The following is a 22,009-nucleotide window of genomic DNA, read 5'->3' as shown; positions in this document are numbered from 1 at the left end:
AATACATCACTGACCCCACCCAGTTTCTCCCCCAAAAACTGCCCCGCCAAGGCCTGAGTTGATGATGAGGGAGGTGAAAGTAGTCTGGGTTTATTTAAAGTCATTCTCCAGTGCTTTAACCTTATTATATTGACTTTTTCCTCTTTTATTCCTTTATTGCACCCTAAGCAATGAGATTAAAAAACTGCTTTTGAAGAGAGTAGTTGGACCAGTCGTATGATGTGTTTCTTTTGCAAAATCTTTGTTTACCCACTTGTATACTGTTCACTCCTCATTTCATACAACTACTTTAATTAAACCGTACAGAAACTTATCCCACAAAAGGATGAACAGCAAAAATAGCCTGAGTGAGCATCAAGATTTGAATTAATGTGAAATACTGTTTGGATTTTACTTTCATTAAATCTTTTATAACCTGTGTGGAAATGTCGAAGCATGATCAGCTGCTGCTTGTCACTTTTTCTGGTGTAGTAAGCTGCAGTTATTGTACTGCAACACTAGAGGGAGGCAGACATCCACACAACAGCCCATTAGCCATCTGTGAGCATTTCATCCACTTTCATCATGCAGCTTTACTTTGAACGACAGGACCTCAACTACACAGGGGGAAAAATACCTGTTGCTCTCTTGAGTTTAGCTTTTCATGACTGCACTGACTGAAGAAAGAACAATATTTAAAAAGTATATTCATTTAGTTGCCTTTTTTTTCCACCATCCCTCTTTTCGTGCCCTTCCTCCCTCCCCTCTGCAAAACGACAACAACAAAACTAAAAACTGCTCCTCTGGTTTAATTTGCCGAATCGGCACTCTGCGGGAGAGCTGGAGAAATATTCAGATTTCACAGAGAGGCGACGAGTTTGGAGGCATTTGTCAGACGCTCTGAAGTGAAATGAATTATGCAAATGAGATGTTTGGCCCCGGCTGTCTGCAGAAGCCATTAGGGAGGACAAAACTCTAAAGACACTGAAGGATCTGCATTTCAGGCCCTGTCAGTCCACTGAAAAGATAACACAATTTACTCTCTCCTTATTTTTTGCTATTATAAACACATACATAAACATATATTCTTATCGACTCTTTGATTTTTTTCTAGTGTATGGCCACTGCTGTTTGCACCCATGTCCATATGTGTGTTAGGAAATAGGCTTATTCACTTTCTTGCCAAGAGTTAAATGAGAAAATTGATGCCACTGCATGGTACACAAAAACTTCTGTATTTTTTCAATAATCTTTATCACAAAAGGTCCAGTTTTAGAATTTCTCACAGTTTTGTACTTGTTACGGGTCAGTGTTGGCACTCAGAGTGAAGCAAATTTCTGCCTTGCACAGTACCACAGGTGTATGTCTGTGCAGCCTCTGAATGAGCAGTGCACTCAACAGACTTCGGTTGTTTCCGTTATTTTTCTTTTCCCCTCTCCTCGCTGTAAGTCTGTGCATTCGCAAAGTAAAGTACATGGGATCAGAGCAGAATCCAATGCGACTTGTGGTGTTTATTCCTCGAGAAGTCCGCTCTGCCCTCGCCTCTCTTCTCCAGAGCTCCCCAGAGCTCAGCTGCTGTCTGTCAGCGAGCGGTGGCTCTGTCCCTCGGCTCCACACTCTGCAGGGCCATACACATGAACATTTGGTTCAAGTCTGATATCACAGTAGCTTAGCTTCCTACACTGGTATTCCTGCTTCTCCTCCAAACGGAGGGTGTGCTGACCGCCATCAACTCTGGGTAATTTACCGACTATAGAATAATACCTCATACACTGTACAACTCTACTTCAAAAAAATGAGAACTATCCCTTTAGACAATAAATTATTAATAGTTACCACTTAATTTTCTGTTGATGAACCGATAGATTACTCAAGGAACTGTTTCAGGCCTAATTCACATGACAATCAATTCCACATGACTGAATCAGCTACAGCAGGGTTCAGCAATAAAGACTGCATGCCTGCCCAGGGCAAGTAAAATGGCATGTTGGGCAAGTGTTGAAAAAGGTACAATCAAACAATTAAACTATAAACTATTTCAATAATTGATTAATCAAATGTTTCATACAAAAATGTCAGAAAATGTTGTTTTCACCCTCTCAAATATGGACTTGTCTTAGTTTATTAACTAGTATTAACTAAGTTTATTAAAATCAATATCATTTAATTAGACTGACAAAATTAGACCTTTAACGACATCACATTTTACTCTAAAAAACTGGAATGAATATTTTTCACTGTTTTCTAAACTCATTATTTTATAAATGCTGCAGTCCTAGATTCAACATGATAATTAACTTGGGTCTTTTTTGTTTTTTGATAACCGCTAATTAATAAGGATTTGTAGAATTAAAGAATTTGTATGGAGGCAAATAAAAGTGGACGTTTCTGACCCAATTGCCTGGCCAGGCAAGTAAAAAACAAACAAACAAAACACAACAAACATTGAACTCTGTACAGTAGGTCACGTTTGGGTCACAATTTTACAGTTTGGCCTTGTTTTCTCTTACAAATAAATTGCCTGATTTGGAAGTTGTTTCCAACTTGTCTCGTTGTCTGACTGCTTTTGCTTCTCGACCTGTCAAACTGGTATTTAGAGACGTCTCAGCAGAGTCTAGCAATAATTTTGCTGAGCATAGCTTTATTTATTATTGAAAGGAATGATGGCCAAAACTGTATCACCATCACTATAAAACCACAACACAAAAGCTGTAATAAACTGGAAAAATCCTCTACCATATCTGTCGGCTCTGCCTCTAATGGCTTACATTTTTCAGACAGCTGCTGTTGTGTTTGTGTTCACCCTCCTCCATCCTCCCACACACACAGAAACACACACACTCAACAAACACACTGGACCCACATCCCACTCTCACAGCAAGCCATAGGCCCTGCAGATGTGAAGCCATTTAAAAAGCCAAGGTCAGAGCTGCTGTTAGCCCACAGCGATGACGCTCCTCTTCATCTCGCACAGAACATAGAAACCCTACTTGACCTCTCTGTTCCACCTTTGAGGGACTTTAAAGCAGTTGTTTTGTATTTTAATATCATCAAGTGTCTGTTTGGCTCCTCTGCAACACAGATGGATTTACTATAACTTTACAGGGGTCAGATTGGTTCACCAAAACACATGCAGGTAGTTTTAGCTGTATCAGTCCCTTACATTTCTGCCTCCACGTCAATGTGGCCGAAGGTGTAAAGCGATAGTTCTCCCAAATATGAAATTTCACTCAGTATCTACTCACCCCTGTGCTGATGTGAGGATGGGGTGAAGATCTCCAGTCCACAAAACACTCCCAGAGTTTCAGTGGAAAACAGCTTTGCAGCCAAATCCAATACAATTGAAGTGAATGGTGACCAGTTTTAAAATGTAAAAAAAACAAAAAGCACACACACACACAAAAAAAACATGAAATGTCTCCATACTGCTCGTGTGGTGTAATCCAAATGGCTAAAAACATGCTGTAAATGGCGTCTTTTTGGGTCAAATTTTAACGTTGTGGCTTATGGACACTTGGATTACACCACACAAGCAGTATGGAGACATTATGTATTTTTTTACTTTTTAAAACTATTCACCGTTCATTTCAATTGTACTGTATTTGGCTGCAAAGCTGTTTTCCGCTGAAGCTCCAGGAGTGTTTTGTGAAGTGGAGATCTTCACCCATCCTCACATCAGCACAGGGGTGAGTAGATATTGAGTGAAATTTCATTTTTGGGTGAACTATCGCTTTAAAGTTTGTTTGTGTTGCTAAAAACATTCAGTACTTTTTCATGGAAACAGATCAGTATCAATCGAAAGCATTTCCAATTAATGTTGTTAAAGGGATAGATAGCATTATTTGATGTGGGGTTGCATTAGGTACTTATTGATTATCAGTGCATTACCAAAGGTAGATGGCGGTCAACCCAACTCCACTGTGGAGAAGCAGAGAGGAGTACCAGTGCTGACACTAAGCAATGTTCTGCTGTGGACAGGGTCAGCAGCAAAATGCATTTTAGCCACTTAAAATTAAGGTCCACCCAAAAAATCAATTTAAGTGTACACTATATCTAGAATATTTTAATTGCTTTACTTTGCCATCAGGCAGCCTTTTCTGATGGGAAACCAAATATCCCTCTCTTTCCAAGTCCATAAGCAAAATCATTATTTTAACCTTACAGAACATGGGAGCTGCTGGTCTACTACTGCCTCAATCAGTTAGTTTATTTGTGATATTGCGTGGTATTGTGGTGAATATGAATCATGATCACCAAGCTGCTACCATGCCGTGCCCTCAACAATGCATATTCTCCCATCCCACCATCCAAATATAGTCAGTTCTGGCTCTGAAAAACACAATTGCGAGGGCTGTAATACCAAATTTGAGGCTTCAAAACACTTGCAGAGTTTAGGTCCAGAGTTAAGGGTAAATTGTCAAACTCATGATAGAATAATTTTAAAAAATGGATCAAAATCAGTGCAGCAGAGCCAAAGATCTTTTTATTCCATGTTCTTCTTCATTGTCAAAACCTAGTGCCTGCATTACCCTTAATGCAATTCAAATTAAGTGCAAGAGAAAATCTAACCTCTTGCACTCATACACAGCAGTCACTCATTACAATTTTTAATTCAACAGAGTCAGGAAGACAATCTACACACTACAAAACACCACATGTCACTATCCTGTGCTGGATGGTTGCTTCAGCTGCTTGCCTGTTTTTATGTTTTTATTTATGGAATACTCATATTGAGCAGATTCAGAGACAAGTCAGCTAAAATTCACCTTTTAGCTAATAAATTAATGTTAAACTGTACAACACAACTATTGCTTGGGTTTTAGAGTATCTTTTGTCTCAACAAAGAAACAGTCTGACATTATTTTAACCAAAACACAAGCTCCACACAGTTTTATCCCCCTTTTTAATCACACTTTATACTGCTGACTATAGTCACAGTCAGGTGTCTTGCCAAATCCAAAAGGTTTTGGATGACACTGCCCTAGCGGGTCTACAAACTTGGGGGAATGACTTTGGCTGCAAAAGAAAGATCGAAACGTTCGTCAGCTGTTGTGATGCTAATTTTTTCAAACTGAATGTTAAGACAAAAGAATTAATTATAGATTTTAGAAGGAGGAATGAGGAGGTCTTCCCTGTGATAATTAAGGCTCAGCAGATCGAATTGTCTAGTCCTACAAATATCTTGGTGTTTTCCAGGACAATTAAACTGAAAAAAAGAATAGTGAGGTTTTATTTAAGAAGGCCATCCTTTGTTTTTAGTGGACTCAGAAGCTCATTCAGCGAGCGACTAGTGATGCCTCAGTGTTCTATTAAACAACTCAGAAGGTATTTTGCTCCAGCAGTAGTCAGATTTTATAATGAACACTTTTAGTCGTGGCTTTGATTCATAGCTGTAAATCATGTCTCAAATGGCTTTTTATAGTGTTATTTGTTTATTTGTTGTGTACTGTAAATGTAATGTCTATATTGTTTGTGGTGTGTATGAGTTGATTTGGTGGCATTTGAGTTTCCCCTCTGATGATTAATAAAGCTTTCTAATCTAATCTAAACCAAACAATTTAATTTATTGTTAAGGTGTTCAGAAATGTTGGACAAAACTTCACACGTCACAACTTTTTACCCGCTCACTCACCTTGCTCCCTGCTGTTTGATGCTGCAAATAGCAGTGATTGTGGTTGTGCTTCGGGATTTGGAAATTAGATTTGCATGAAATGATAAATGAAGCACTAAACTGGTGAAATCTCTTGTGTTTTTGCCAATGGTTATAATTACTGTGACTCTGAATATGGCCGTTTGTGATTACATCATTTAGTCAAAATGTGGAAAAAGCAGAACAGAAAAGAAAAGAAAATGCAAAAAAGAACTGGAGCTCCTCCAAAAGAGATTTTTCCGTTGTTTATCAAGGTACAATAGTTCTGACCTCTGACCTCCTCACTGTTGTCTGCTTTGTGTTTTTGGCCATCTATGACCTGAAGCTCATTTGCCTTTGGTCCTTGTGGATAAAAGTGCCAGCTTTAGCCCTGAAAGCATCCTGCACCTTCGACCCTTTTGCACCACACAGTTGAATTTAGTCACCTATTCAAATGTGGAAGCATCTCGCTTAAAGCGCACTTTGACTTCTACCTTGACTAGCCAGCAGCCTCCTGCCCACAGTTCTGTGGTCGGTTTAGTCTGTGAGAAGCGTAGAGTCGCTCTGAATATCCTGGCAGGGGCTCCAACGTTTATTAACCTGTCGTGTCAGATGCCGTCTGTTCACCCGCCGCTAACGCCCGTTTTCTCAGCTACCATGGCTGCCATTAAAAGCTCCGTTTTATGGCTCTTTGATGGCGAAAGCTGGCCTGACACGCTGTGCAGCTGTTAAAGAGAGGCTTGTGCCTGATTTTGTGGCAGTTGGGGTCGTAATTCATTTTGCAGGGGTCTAAAGAAGGTGTCTGGGTGCTGAAATGTTCTGTAACGAGTAGAGCTGATTTAATTTAATTAGATTCACCACTCATCAAGGCAGAAGTGTGGATTCAGTTGTTAGAAAATGTGCTATTGTTGGTTGACCATCAGCAGTATAATGAGCTGTTGGCAGTGGTACTGTCTCGTTCAGGAGGCTTCCAAGTCAAACCCCAACGCTAAAGTATTTAGACTGACAACGACATTGTACTGTTGAGGCTGAGACAAGAGTTTAATCACAAAGATCCTCAGCTGGGTTTAAACCAGGATTAACCCCTATCCATTGTTTTATATTCTGAGTAAAGTTTTTGTATATTAAGATGACTTTACATAATGAAACTTTCACGCAACTAGGTGGAAAGTTGAATTAAACATAATTTCCATGCAAGTAGACAGTTACAGAAAGCAATTCAAAACTAATCAGTCTCATGCAACATAATTTAACCATCTTTAAAATAAGCTAGCTAGATTGGTACTTTTTTAAATAGTAATTTTCTTGATAGATTATATCAAGTAGAAAGTGTCATTGTAACTACATTTGCATCATTGTATCTTATTATGTGTCGTTTCTTCACTGGATAATATTCATTAGAATGTGTTGTATCACATTTTCTTCTGGCGCTAGCTGACTACTTTGTTTCATACCGGCTGTCCGGGAGAATTGGTGCATTATTGCTTATTGATATGCTGGAGGAAAAACAAACCTACTGGTGACTCAAATGAGAGACCAATGGATCATTTCACACTCTATTCACGGAGCTCGAGCCAATGAGCCTTTGTTGCAGCCTTCTGATATCAGTATGAAATTGTAGCTTGATATATGATTGTATTTTAGATAACAGCTCTGATTCTCATCACAACTTTTCATTACAGCAGAGCTATAATTTAGCTAGCAGTAAGAATAGTCACCTGCTAATTGCAGTGTAAACATCATGTTTGTTTGTTGACAGGATGACCAACATGACATGAAGTCTGTGATGATAAATCCCTTCTAAACCTTTATTCATATTGTTGATAATAAGCTGATGCTGGGTTGAAATCAATGATTTACAATTCTTTAGAATGATATCACATCATTGTGTGATGTCATCATTTTACAGTGTAAACAGTGTTTTGATTGGATACTGTATAGCTTGGAAGTAATTTCACAAAGTTGAAAGTTTTGCAGTTGAATCTCTTAAAAAAACCTACTATTAATAACAACGTAAAGTTTCCATCATTTTCTGGATTGTTTTTCCACAATTTGAGTTTTGATTCTTTCATCTTCTTCTTCTGTGATGGTATAATGGCTTTTATTTATTTAGATTTATTTACATTTTCTTTTGCCGATTTACTCGAAAATTGGTTTGCAAAAATTTTGGATGGACTGCTAATGTGAAAGGGGTCACTCATACTGATGAACCTACAGAGAGTTATCACCTGAATCTGCAGCTCACTTCATCTTTACAGAACTTTATAGTGAGTTTCAGATCATTGTTTAGCTGTCCAGTTGCAACTTTACAGTTTTGGTTCACTCTCACTACTGTCATAGTGTGTTTTTAGCCATAAACTTTTAAAGAAAAAGCCCTAAAAGCCTACTGTATACCACAGTGGAACATTTAGCAACTAAAGATATTTTCATCAACTATTGGTAGAGACCAAAACCAGAGCTAAAAGAGAGTGAATAGTGACATGTGCTTTTGGGGAGGTCTTGTGTGTTTATATGATATTGTAGCCTTTGACTTATCTCAGAATTCACCAAGAACTTTTGTTCTTCCTGTTGTTTATCTCCAGTCTCTCTCCTTTTTTGTCCTCTCTCTCTTTTTTTTTTTTTTAAAGCCTCCGGATGAGCTCAGACTTTTTACTTATAGTAAAATGAAACATTCTTAACTCAAGCAAAGGCTGCTTTTTTGTTTCAATTCACACTGCTTCAGGCACATTTGCATCCTTTTAGAAGTCTCTGCTTCTAAAATTCACTTTGCATTCAGTCTGAACACACCTTGAGAGATTCTTTCTCCCCTGGTAGGCAATTAAGTTGAATGTTCCATTCTGTTGTTGTGGTCTGACTCAAAATCCTCCCCAAACCATTGTGCAAACATATGCACTGTTAGGTTCTGTAATCTCGGAGCTTCAATCCTGGTGTTTTTTATTTTTTTTAGATTCAGGTGAAGGATTACCTGCTCCTCTTGGATAAACTTAGAAATGAAGATTGCTTTCAATATGTGTGCTCTTATTTTATCTGTGCATCCAGTGTTTCCCCAAGAAAAGTTGTTAAACCTGATGGCAAGCATCTTTTGACCCTGCTTGGTGTTACTGAGGACGAGGTGCTTGTTGGCTGGGCTGATGTTGATTCGATAGTGCAGTAATGTTAGCAGTCTCTTCCTCCTCCTCATCATCACCTCAAGTATTTGACTGTCTGAAAAAACTGTTTAAGTCTTTTTACCTTTCGTCCTTGACATTATCCCGAAATGTCACAATGTAATTGTCTGTGTTACTGACTGGCTTGATAGCTAAGGTTTCTGGGTAACACTAGTTGGAAGCATCAAGGGTTGAACATTACTTTATGCACCAAGAGGGTAAAAAATATAGATCTAATTTTTATTAGGGTTTTTCCAATAGCAGTATCAGAAAATGACTCAGACTCCTAAATTACTGGCGTCTGCATGATGGCCCACCGAACCCCAGAAGCTGGTTAGATTACAGCTTGTAAAAATAGCACAGTTTGCCAGTGTTTTAATGTAGAAAATAAAAATAAGGTTGAATGTAGGCTGTGCCTTCATTACCACTGACATTAATAAAAATCACAAAAAAAGAAACATTTGAAACTCTCTTGGGGGCCCTCTGCTGGCCACAGGAGCCAGCAGACACTTAGTTTGCTTGTGCCTTGGGCTCGCTCTGTGCCCTGTTATGAAAAGTATCTTAAAAATACAAAGAACAACAGCAGCAACAAAAAAATCTTGTTGCTGTTGTTTAGGCCTGGTGGGGGGTCACCCTAGGGCCCGGCATGCCACCAAGCTTGCAATACACTGGCAGAAACCCTGGTGTTTACTTTATTTATCCATGTATATGAAACATACATTTTGCCAAATGATGTGATTTTCCAAATTTAGTTCAGCATTATTTCACGTTTGATGAGCACGGTGCATTAAATAAGATATACACACAGTGGCATATATCACCTAAACAAACAGGACAGGCCCCATAATACTATATAACAACAGCACTCAACTTATATTACTTCTGTCTACAAGAAGTTGGTGTTAGGCAGTGGAAGTAGTGCTGGTGCTTCTACAGTTCTTCATCTTCATGTCTACTATTCCCATCAATACTCAATGTGACTTTAGCTTCCATGTATTCACTTCCACCAGTCTGATTGCTTTATGAATTCATAAACCAATTATCTTGATATCACCAGAATTTAGAATAGTTATGTCTGGTCTGCTTTCTGCTGTCATAGTTCTAATCACCAAACTCTCTCTATAACTCTTCAACAGTTTCTGTTGTGTGATGTATAACAAATGAATTCCTGTCAACAGAAATTATTCCCTTACTCTTCTTCCAATCCATCACTTTCCTCGGCTCAGGCTGTGGGATGTCCTCTCCTTCTGAAAAACTTGAGATACAGGGTTTACAGCTTACAGCAGTGCTCCTCTTGCTCTCATTTTAAATGTGCGTCCTCTGAGCTGGACCCACATCTTGTGGCATCACATCTGGAGCTACAGTCTGTATTACTCGAATCTTTCAGGAACGTCATCGTTCATCTGCCAAATGCCTCGGTTCATGTTGTGCTTTACGCGGCACAGCCATATTTCCGGTAACATTTCGTTCCGCTACCCCATCTGGTGTTGGCGCCTGTTCCTCTGTTCGGATGCCAAAAAGCTGTGTTTGGATGCATGTTAAGCATAAGAAACAGACGTGAATGCCCAAGCAGCTCATCAAACTTGTCCTTTTGTGCACTTGCTGAAATGCAGAGGAGATTTTTTTTTTTTTTTTTTTTTGCTTTGTCACTGATGCTGACACTCTTCACTTGCCAAGTCCAGTAAATGCACTGGAATTTCTGGCTGACATTGTTACTGAGACAGTTTGACAACTAGGTAATAAAAGTGTTACTCAGAAGAAAAGAGCCACAAATGCCAACACTCCTCATTAGTTTGTCCTCTTGTGCACTTGTCTCAAAGACAAGACAAGTGCTTAGTCACTGATACAGAATCATATCAATATAATAACTGATATCATATACAGACAATTGATGCACAAATGCAACGAGTGAGTTTGGAACATTAAATTTGAATTATCAGGTGACACATATAACTGTATCAGTAGTTGCTGCATGCACAGTGATAGATGCAGCGTATAAATTATTCACATTTGCCCATTTGGCTGTCGTTGTTAGGTGATATATTTGTCCAATCACCCAATCCTAATCAAGAGTCATTCTTTTATTATTTTAGAGGAAACAAGATATTTAACACTCCTATTATGAGAAAACAAGTTTCTGTATTGGAAGATAAAGGAATAGTTAACTTGTGATTTTGAGATAACGGCATTAAAAGGAAATGCAAGGATGGCCATTCTTGGCTTCCATATGTCCATATCTTATGTTCATCATAGTTAGACATTAATACGACCCAAACTATTGCTACTTAATCTTATGATATACTTTTCTAGTGTTGGACAATGTGGTGTCAATTTTCACCAAGTTCCTTAACCATGTTTCATTACTGACAAGGCAAAGCTTTTTATTCCTTTTTTTAAACATAGGATTTATGTCTTAGTGTATCGTCAAGGTCAAAATCAAACTAAGACAACGTCTTCAGACACATTTGTTGTTTCAACTTCCATTCATGGCAGTGTCCCTAGGTCTTTTCATTTTCTACCACTAGGGAGCGTCAGAGTTAAAACCAGCAGCAAGGCTCGAGGGACGACAATGCTGGTCTGTTTAGTTGGCTGGCTGGTCGGTCCACCACTTTGATCCAGGCTGAAATATCTCAACAACCATTGAATGGATTTCCATGAAATTTTGTACAGACATTCTTGGTCCCCAGAGGAGAAATTGTACTGACTTTGCTCTGATGTTTCCGGTAGCTTCACCATGAGGTTGACATTTTTGCTTTTTAGTTAAATGCGTCAACAGTAATTCAATGACATGCGCCCATTCATGTTCCCCAAAAGATGGACTGTAATAATTTAGATTCCCTGACCTCTGATCTAACACCATTATTTGCCCAGAATGTTATCAAATTATTTTGATTCATGACAAAATACCAGAAAAAAAAGAACTTGGGGCCTCATTTACCAACTGTTCATAAGAAGAAATTCTTCTTAAAACACATTTGCACAGTTTTCACAAAGACTCCGGCATTCACCAGTGTTTTCTTGTAAGATTCTGTTCTTGGTAAGAACAGAATCTTAAGCACATTTGAGTGCTGACAGACCTGTGCAAAATAATTTATGACTGCATTTTCTTCATTTCCACAGTTGTATTATATTGTAAGATTTGAATTACAAACATATTTTTAGCATTTATTATATTTTTAATAATATTTGTAATATTTTACAAAGCATTATGGTCTTTAAAGTAAATAATTAATTTGACTTTTTGCAGGACTGGTCTACAGAGAGAAAATGTTAGCATGCTAATATCCTAAACTAATACAATGGACATGATAAATATCATATATGCATACCTGCTAAACATCAACATGCTAGCATTATCATTTTGAGCATGTTAGCATGCAAAATCTTACTTTATAACAAAATACTACTGTGGCTTTTACCCTCGACCTCTTTACTCTTGCTTTTCTGTGATGTGTCGATGCAAATATTGAAAACTGTTCATTCTAAACTGTGATAGTTAACGGCTTCAGGTATGTGCTTATACAATGAATTGGCAATTAGTTCATCAATCTCTTGCTGTGGCAGGAGGAGGGGAGGAGAAACAGTTCTGCTATTTACTGAACCAGCCAGCTACTCTCCTGAGTCTCCAAGGACACCATGTTGTTGCCTTGTCTCCTCTGCTAATGAGTGACCTAATGAGTTTAGGAAAACTGCTGCATGCTCAGCAATTTCTCACCCTGCTATCTAGATCATACTCACTGCATTTCATCTGGACGTTTTTCATGCATACAACTCTGTTTTTGCATTCTTGTTGCAGAGTTACACATTTCAATTCAGAATTTATTTTCTGACAGTGACACACAGGTGTAGTGATGCAGGTTTCTAAAGGTTCTCTTTGTTTCTGTCTTTAGGTTTGACCTGGGAAGATGACACCACTCAGCAGGTTTTGTCCAAAGAGTTATCCAAACTGAGGAGGATTCCCTACAGGCCACAGCAAAATGGACCTGTCTACGACATGGACAGCAGGTCAGATGTTCACCCACTTTATCCATCAGTAGCTCAATACTATTTTGATCTACAAGGAGACAGAGCAGCTGACAACGTTGCCTAGAAAGTCTGTCACCCTACCCCCCGGTCTAAATCAGAACTAAGACGCATGTTTCCATATTGAAAATATTCAGTGACCAGTGGCACCAAATATATTATTTCTTATTATTTCTGTCCCACAGGACGGCAGCTGAAGCGATGGACCCAGTAGACCAGAGGGTGAAACCTGTCGAGGTGGAGCTCAGCCGAAATCTGCAGATGTACCTCCAGCGTCTCGGCCTCCTTCCCAAGACACCTTCTGCCTCTGGTCTGAGCACCCCAAGCAAGGTGAGGGATTTGTAGATGCTCTATTTTTCCTCTTCTGCTGCTCTTAGTGGGTCTGTGTTTTGCAGGGTTTCTCTGAGCTTTCAAATTTATATCAAAATATATGAATTCTTTTCACACGTACTTATTCACATATTCAAATAAAATGGCTGATGCAACCACACTTACCACATTTCTGCACTGCTTTCTCTCATTCATTAATTGGGTCTGACCCATCCAGAATTTTTTTTATTAGAAGCTATTTTTCTTTCCTGGATGTTTAATCATTTAGTACCTGTTCAAGAGCACCCCAGCAGTAGTCATTGAATGATGAGTAGGATTAATGTGGAAAACACTGTTGTATATTTTCCCAGCACACCACCATCTTTTTCCCTTAGGTTGCATTATTTATTCAAATGTTTAATGTCTTGCACAGAAACACGTTTCACACATAAATTTCTTAAACAAAATTATTACACAAACATCACAAGACTCATTTTAACAGCTTATAAGAAACAGTTGAACTATACCACTTATGGGGTTTTTGTCAGCTAAATTCTGCACGTTTCTTTTTTATTTATCACATATGGAGTGGCTGGCTGACTGCACAGAGTTTACACTGTTGAAAACAGATGAATGGCCGTAGCGACGATTCAAAGAGAACCCCGCACCGTACACTGCCAGTTAGGGTTGTGTGACATAACAATATATGATTAATAGATGAGAGATAGAGTCTATAGAGTTTTGTGTGCTGTATCCTTCTAAGGTGGCTATTCCTTTAATGTCACTGGTTAAATCACTGTGTTTTAGGCAATGTTGCAAATCAACAAGCAAGACTGTTTTATGCCAATATAGTTTTTTAATTTTAATTTAAATTTTTCATGATTTTTGCATCAATATAATGGGGTACTTTAGTGCCCTGAAAATATACATCCTCGTCTGTTTTATTCAATATTGCTCTATACCGCTGCCCATCTGAAAAATAAAAAGTAAAAAGATATACACATATGACACAAAAGAGTAAAGAAATTACATGAAACAAAGTAAAAATATAATGATATACTGTATATTTACATATATAGAAAATGTATGTCTTGGTAACTGAGACATATTGATATATTTCATTAAAAACTACAAATATGGGGCATCCTGCTATCTCACCTTGCAGAGTGACGAACCATGTGTCAAGGCTATACATTTTAATTATAAAGTTTACATGGAACATATATCGACTAAGTTTTAAACAACATGTATAATGTTTACTTGATTCATATTTAATTATGATGTGTGAGGAAATGCGAAAGTGGCCACTTTTCATGAGATATCTTGGAAAGTTTTCTGGGGTACTTGTACTTTTATTAATATATTTTCAAGTCTGTATTTTTATTTGTACTTATGTATGCATTTCACTTTGTAATGTACTTAATTACTTTGAGTACAATTTGAATTAATATCCAAACCTTTCATCTGCATTGTTGTAGCCAATAAGAGCAGAAGTTGGGAGTAAATTAGACTGATGATTTTAAGAGAAAGCCCTTTGATTAAATGCCTCAACAGGTAAAAAGCAACTAATACTGAGTAGTTTTCAGAGGAATACTTTGAACTTTTATGTAAGTACATTTGTAACAGCAGTAGTTTTACTCATCATGTTTCCACACTGTTGTTATCTGCATTTTTGAGCTCTCTATTAAGTATATCTACACTGCTAATACATTTTTAGTGCAAGATCTCAGACAGTCCAAAAAAGTAAATGAAATACTTGTGATTAAATATCAGTGAGATTCTTTAAACTTCAGCTTTGAAAGAGGGAAGAGCAGGTGGGACATTTGTTTCTGCCCCAACGTCTGCATGTAGCTCCGCCCTCTGTTCACAGCCACCTGCCTCTGTTACAAATAAAAGAAAGTGCACACAATCACACACACACACACTCCAGTCATATAAGAACTCACACAAAGACACGAACACACACACCTTCACTACAGGGAGCCCGGTGTCATCCTTCGTTGTCACACGGCTCTCGCTTCTCCATCCTAACTGATGGCTTCTCCCAGCACGACCGTTATGAGCGAAATAATACCAGCAGAGAGTTCAGGAGTTCACCACTCTAATTAATAACTCTCCACGTGACCGGTTCCTCCGCTGCTCAGGCTGAGGGGAGCGGAGCGCGGCTGAATGGTGGAGGCCTTCCTCCTGCTGGGGGATTGTATCAGAGGCTCACAGAGCATGATGGCGTGGAGCCTGCAGGCGTCGCTCGGGGGCTCGTGGCCTTTTCTACCCATGTTCACGTGTTTGGTGGAAACGAAAAGGAGCAGGAGGACTGAAGGGGTCCTGGAGGGCACGAGTGGAATAAACTGCACCAACTGTGTGACAGAGATGAATAAAGCTACCGGCAGTGACAAATATCAGAAGGGGCCTCGCACATACAAATCATAAAGAAGTATGACAACTGTGAGGAACTTAACTGTTGGTATTGTTATGATAATTTTACCGTTAGTCAGGCTTGTACCATTTCTGTGCTCCTAGGTGGGCGTTAATGGAGCCAGTGGTGACTCTTTGCTTTTGTTGTAGCTGATGGATCTGTTAATATGATTGCATAAATGGATTAATAAGTTGTTTTTCAAAATGGGCTTTATGTTAATAATCGTTTTGTTCAGATGTTGGATGAAAGTCTTCAGTGTTAAAACAAAATCTGGCTCCTACATTGCAGTACTCCCACTGAATTATAGAACATATTCTTTTTTTTTTTAATATATCTATACATCTGTTTTCTTTTAGTTTCTTTTATGTGAAGCACTTTGACTAATTTTCTTAAAGTTTTTAATTCATTTTAAAGTCTATGTAAAGTGCTTGAACACTTCCACAGTGTATAAATGATACTGCTAGGACTTTTCATGTATACTGTGCTTTATTAAACTACCAGATTTTTGAACTGGGTTTGGTGTGACATTCAGGGTGAGAGCAACATTCACATAATTTAGTAAACAAGCCAAGTTAACCCTCTGAGCTAATGTGTGCTACATACCCCAGTGACAGATTGGAAATGTCCTTTTTTTTTGCCAACATTACATAGTATAAGTATAACCAGCCATGGGAAACTGTTGAACAAATAACAGAAGAAATCCTGTTTTAACAAGAAATAAACCATTTTAAAGAATACATTTTTAATCTAGATCTATTTATTTTGGTAGGCTTATATGTTTTGACTTGTAGTATGATGCATTGGTTAGGACTGACTTTATTTGATTGGCAGGCCAGTAGAAATGAAGCAGGTTTAGTTTAGAAAAACAGCAGAGTAAACTGAAGCTGCTCAGGCAGGATGACTGTGTGTTTTACCTCAGCAACATGTTCTTTTCTATTTACCTGCACGACCATATCTCTGCTCATTATTTCAGGACAGTGATTCAGTTTTAGATGGCCAAAGAGAGTGGTTCTTTTCTTTTTCTTTTCTTTTTTTTTCAACATTTTATGCCAGTGGCACCATTGTTTAGGCAGCAGACAGTAGTGAGATGTCTGGAGATAACTGTAGCAAGAGATAGGAATGACAAGCAACAAAGTTGCCTGGCCTGACTCAGAGTGGGACTGTTGAAATTCATAGTTTGCATCTTAAACCATTTTGTCACCAGGAGGCCCAGACAACACAGAATTAATATTATTATTATTGTTTTATTAGCATCGTTAAATATTTACATTTTGTTTTGAAAAATCTTGTTGTTAGATTACATTTGGCAGATGTCTTTCTCACATGGTTCCCTTCCATATAGCAATTTGGGTTTCACTGAAACATCTTTATCAAGCACAGTACAACCAGGGCTCAAAATTATTTTTTTTCCATAGTGTCCCACAAATGACCCAAATTCTTCTTTCAGTTGCTTTCAGTTTTTGCTCAATAACTGTAACACTGAAAACTGCAGTGCAAATACAAACCTGTTTCTGTTTGATATACAGTGATACACTTTGAGCATATCTCATACTAATCACACAATTTTATGCCAGTATGTAAGCATTTGTACCATGTAGGGTAGAGTATGTGCTTTTGTTGTTTCCTCTCATTAGAGGACACTTCTAAATGGACACTGTGTTTTTCAAGGACCTCTATTTGATTCCATGTACTTTTCTTGATTCTTTCAGAGTGACCGTTTTCAGTCAGGCAGCCCCACAGACTTCTATCGCTCCAAGGCCCAGACTTCGCCTCAGAGGTCGTCTCCCTCCAGCTTTTCTTCTCCCTCGTCTTACTTGCCTCTGCAGAAGCAGAGACCTCCAGCCAACCATCTCCTTGCTACGCAAGCTGAGGGTGACCTTCTCCTGGCCGCCCTGAGGCAGTATCTCTCTGGGCATGTGTCCCTGCACCACATGGGGGTGAACCCAGAAGAGCAGGAGGCCCCTTCATCTCGCCTGAGGCCCTTCTACGGCAATGGAATAGAAAACTCTGGGCTCAAAAAAGAAACCTCAAAATCCAGGCCTTTGAAGATGGGAAGGACTCAGGGGGCTTTAGTCAAGGACCCCCTGACGTCTGTGGATGGTACGTGTTCTAAGGAGCAACATAATGGGTTTTAATATCAGAAAATCACAAGGATATTTATACTGACACGTAGAGCTTCGCTGTAGTTCAGGCAAGACATATCATTCACCTTCAAGGCTGTCTCATAATCCACCAACCTCATACAATCACATCTTTCATCTTATAGCTGCTCTGTAGTTTGTGACATTGTCAGATTGGATTGGATCACTATAATATCACGTATTATAAGCTATGTTGTTAGAAAGTCTAATCCAGGAGGAAACCATGAAACATTAACGTGACGTGGTTGTTTATTTCATTTTAAAGGTTGCTGTACAGTTGATTGAAAATTGAATCACTGCTTTGTTGTATAATAGAGAAACAAGCTGTGAATTGTGGTGACAAACACTGCATTGCTCTGATGTCCTAAGAAGACATTATACATAAATTACAAAACAGAACCTGTGCCTTCCAAAACAAATAATATGATTTTTCCAAAAATTACTCACAATTATGTTTTCTCATCCACCACCTCTGTGCTTCAGTTCTGGTTCAGACAAAAACTTTGAAGAAAATGAAAAAGGAATAACAGTAGAATTGGGGCTTTCGTGTTACAACACATTGTACCTGAAATGCTTGCATGTAGGGGTGTTCCAATACTGATACCAGACCCTGTTACTCACCAGCAGCTTCCCTTACACCAAATGTTTTTAACCAGAGAAAGGCCATACAACAATGATAGCAATCACATCATACAGGGTTAGTAGTAAAAAGGTGTTAACAAATAATAATATATTTTTTTATTGGACTGCTATCTAATCGGTTTTCATATCAGGGGATAGGCAAAGTTTGGGTATCTGGAAGGAAAAATGGTATTGGAACATCTCTACTTTTCATGTTGGATTGGTCAACATATCAGGTATTGTGGCACAACTGAGTTTTCAAAAATGCTTCATAACACCACTACTATCACTGAAATGAATGAGGAAGCTTAATTTTTCACTCAGTGCAAGAGCAACATCACGCACCTTCTGCATGAGGACAGACGTTATTTGCATAATGGTAAACATAAGCATAGGTCATGGACAAAACAATGGCACAACAAGGTCCATTTAATAGTTGTTTTGGGTCTTTTTAATCATGTCATAATACATGTAGTTTGACCAGTTTTTATGGAAATGGTAAGTTTTAAATGGAAACACGTTAATACATCATTGTTTTAGCAAACAACTGGTTATTCATACAGTCATACAGCAGTTATAGAGCAAGACTGTCTGACTCAGTATGTACTTACCTCTGTGTCTCTTGCAGAGAGGTTCATCGAGAAAGTTTTGACAAACGTCGGCAGGCAACATGTGGACGTGGATGAGCTGACGCCTCAGGACTTGGACCAACTGTCCCGCCTGATAGCTGATGCGCTGCAGGTGGTTGACCAGGACCAGGGACTAAGCAGGGGCCTGACCCAGGGTAGACCCGGACCGAGAGACCTGGGAGAAGAGCTCAGCGATGGGGAGCAAGAAGAGGAGCAGGCTGCTAGGGATGAAGAAGAGGAGAAGTTGCTTCAGAATGCTCCGACACTGAAACCACAGGAGAGCACTCCTGTAGTGCTGGCAGCACTTCAAGGTAACTTCATCATGACTCATTTTGTGTTTTTACACAATTAAAATGTCGAACAAAAGCGTGAAAGCAAGTCTGTGATACATGTACAATTGTGAAGGTGGGATTAAACAAAAAAAGGAGCTCTAAAAGAGCTTGCCACAAGAGTGCAACAAAAAATTCAGTGTGACAATAAATAGGCATCTTGTTCAACTCAGTATAAACATAGCCAGCTTTAATGGTCTGTGCTGAGGCCGCTCCAATTAAAAATGTTTACACTACAGGTAAAAGAGATAAATAAATAGATTAAATGTGGCTGAAAATAACTAACCATATGGAACAACTGCCACTAAGCCCCTCCCTCCCAATTACTGCTGCTACGTCTGTCCAGCTTTCCATTCTCACACTGCACATGATGCAAATTAGCAGTAAGTGTTGAAACACGAGGCCTTTGATTCCACAGAGAAATAAACAAAAGCAGGCTTCTTTTTTCCAGCTGCTCACTGTGGATTTTGTCGTCTAAAATGATACTCATACTAGCAGATTTCATAATTGTAAGCTAATACTTAAACTCCCTGTGGCAGCTGAGAGGTCCATCTCCAGCTTGACGTGTTTCCATCTGATACAAAAATAACATTGTATAAAGTTATATTTTGTAAATCCACATGATATAATGTTATTTAGTGGTAGGTGATGTGGCTAAAATCTTCTATTATGGTGTTTGTAATTTTATTTCATGGTAACAGTATGATATAGTAATTATTCTGTAAATTTAGTTAATAAAATGTAAAATAACCATATCGTGCCATACTCACAATCACATTTGATTATTTTCTTCTTTCATTTGGAACTTCCATACAAACAAAAACAACTGCTTTAGAAGACAACATTTTAGCAAAATACAAAAGATTCGAAAAAATAAAACTAACACTCTTTTAGAATTGAAGCTGTAAGGTTCAGAAAGATGACAATAATTTCAGAGTGTTACAGGTTTTAAAGTTAACAAGTACAAATAAATGTGTTTTAGAGGAGGGGCTTAGTGAAGAGTCAGTTCGGGCTTGACCTTTTTTTGGAACCTGCAGTTGTATTATTAATGTGAGATGTTTTTTTCAGTATTTAGTATAGTAGTAGTGAAAAATCCTTGAAATTTGGAAAGTCATCTTTTAGCTCTTTGTTCACATTTTTGCTTCTTTGCTGTTTGATTAACCTCAAAGTTTATTTTTCTCTCATAATGTTCTCCTCTCTGACGAACACACAGATATATGAATGCATTGACTCTCTTTCTCCCAACAGAGCGCCACACGGATACAGAGGAGCATGATGTGAAGGACAAGGTAAGCGCTCAGTTAGGTAAGAAAAGAAAAACTTAAATGTCATAGAAATGGCTGACATTATGAGCAATTATAAAATATTCTGCATGAAGAAGGTAATGAACCCCACAGCCTGCAGCTTTCAAAAGAACATATATTCGACATCAGCTGCTGTACTAAAGGTGAAGTGCCTGTGCTGAGAATTTAGCAGGAACTCGACGTTCTTGTGAAAGACTCACTGAAGAATATGGTTGTACAGGAAGAAAATTAAGTATAGTTTTCATAAAGTTTTGGGGCATTTGTACAGATGAGACTTTACTTTTCAGACTACATCAACTCATTATTTTGCATTTCTGTTATGCAGGTTATTTTCCCACATATCTTACTGATGTATGAATAATAGTTTATGCTATGTTGCTGCTCTTCTAGTAAAAATACTGCTACATAAAATAAAAAACACAAAAAGCAACAAAAGAAAGGTAAACTTATAGTTTTAAGCATTGTGAGGCTACAAGCATCTTGATTTTGTACAGTTGCCACAGTTACAGATGCCTGATGTATGTGTCAGAGTTAGGAAAATGCATTGCTTAATTGTTCACACAAATAGTGTTGATGTGACTCAGTTATTATTTCCGAACTCTAGCTTTCTAAAAAGAACTGCTGTCTCTATCATTCCTTCTCACCAAGTAGAAGTGCAGCGATTGGTCGATTAATTGATTAGTTGATTAGTCGATGGAAAGAAAACTAATTGCCAGATATTTTGATACATTTGCTGGTTCCAGCTTCTTAAATGTGAGAATTTGCTGCTTTCCATTGTCATTTCTGACTGTAAATGAAGAGTCTTTGAGTTCTGGACTCTTGTTTGGGCAATTTAAAGATGCCATTTCGAGGCATTTTTAAAAAAAAATGTAAATATAATTAAAAAAAAAATAATAATTTATAGACTAAACGATCAGTCATGAAAATAATCAGCAGATTAATCAATAATGAAAACCTGTAGTTGCATCCCTGTGACCTGGAATTACCGCAGCTGTTTGTGATCTCCACTGCAGAGCAGCAGGACTGATTAATCCAAAAAACACTGTTCATGTCAGATAGTGTAGTGATACTTTTAGTGTACATCTTGAGGAAGATTTAAATGACTACAAGCTGACATAAGTCTTGGAAGGTAACTTATCTGATAACCTAAAGGTAGAGTCAGCAGCATTTGCTGTTTGTAAAAGTACCAGATATTTGAGTTAGGTCTCATTCCCAGGATGTCAAATACTGACTTTTTGGGTAAGTAAATTGCTACAAGCACAGAAATAATGAGAAAATAAGAAGGTACAGGCGGAAAGTGGAGTCTCCCGTTGCCACACACCTCTGGTGGATCGTGGGTAATGATTGAGAAGGAGTACTTTTGCATGAATCTATGCATACTCAACTCAACTCAACTCTCTGGTGCATTTACAAACAGCAAATCCTACTACTTACTTCTACCGTTCAGTCATATTCATTCTGATAGCCACCACACATTATGATG

General features: G+C 38.3%; 1 protein-coding gene across 1 annotated transcript in view; it reads left to right on the top strand.

The window, feature by feature from the left end:
- LOC146318071 (receptor-type tyrosine-protein phosphatase N2-like) overlaps positions 1-22,009 on the top strand; it is a 299,017-nt gene that overhangs the window by 54,133 nt on the left and 222,875 nt on the right. Inside the window, exons 4-8 of the mRNA XM_084731518.1 lie at positions 12,645-12,759; positions 12,963-13,107; positions 17,212-17,602; positions 18,893-19,204; positions 20,471-20,511. Coding sequence (XP_084587644.1) covers positions 12,645-12,759; positions 12,963-13,107; positions 17,212-17,602; positions 18,893-19,204; positions 20,471-20,511 — 1,004 coding nt within the window. The remainder of the gene's footprint in view (positions 1-12,644; positions 12,760-12,962; positions 13,108-17,211; positions 17,603-18,892; positions 19,205-20,470; positions 20,512-22,009) is intronic.

The sequence above is a fragment of the Lutjanus erythropterus genome, chromosome 12 (genome assembly GCF_056507025.1).
Source record: "Lutjanus erythropterus isolate fLutEry1 chromosome 12, fLutEry1.hap2, whole genome shotgun sequence".
In the NCBI taxonomy this organism is placed as follows: domain Eukaryota; kingdom Metazoa; phylum Chordata; class Actinopteri; order Lutjaniformes; family Lutjanidae; genus Lutjanus; species Lutjanus erythropterus.
This window is presented reverse-complemented; position numbering and strand designations above follow the sequence as displayed.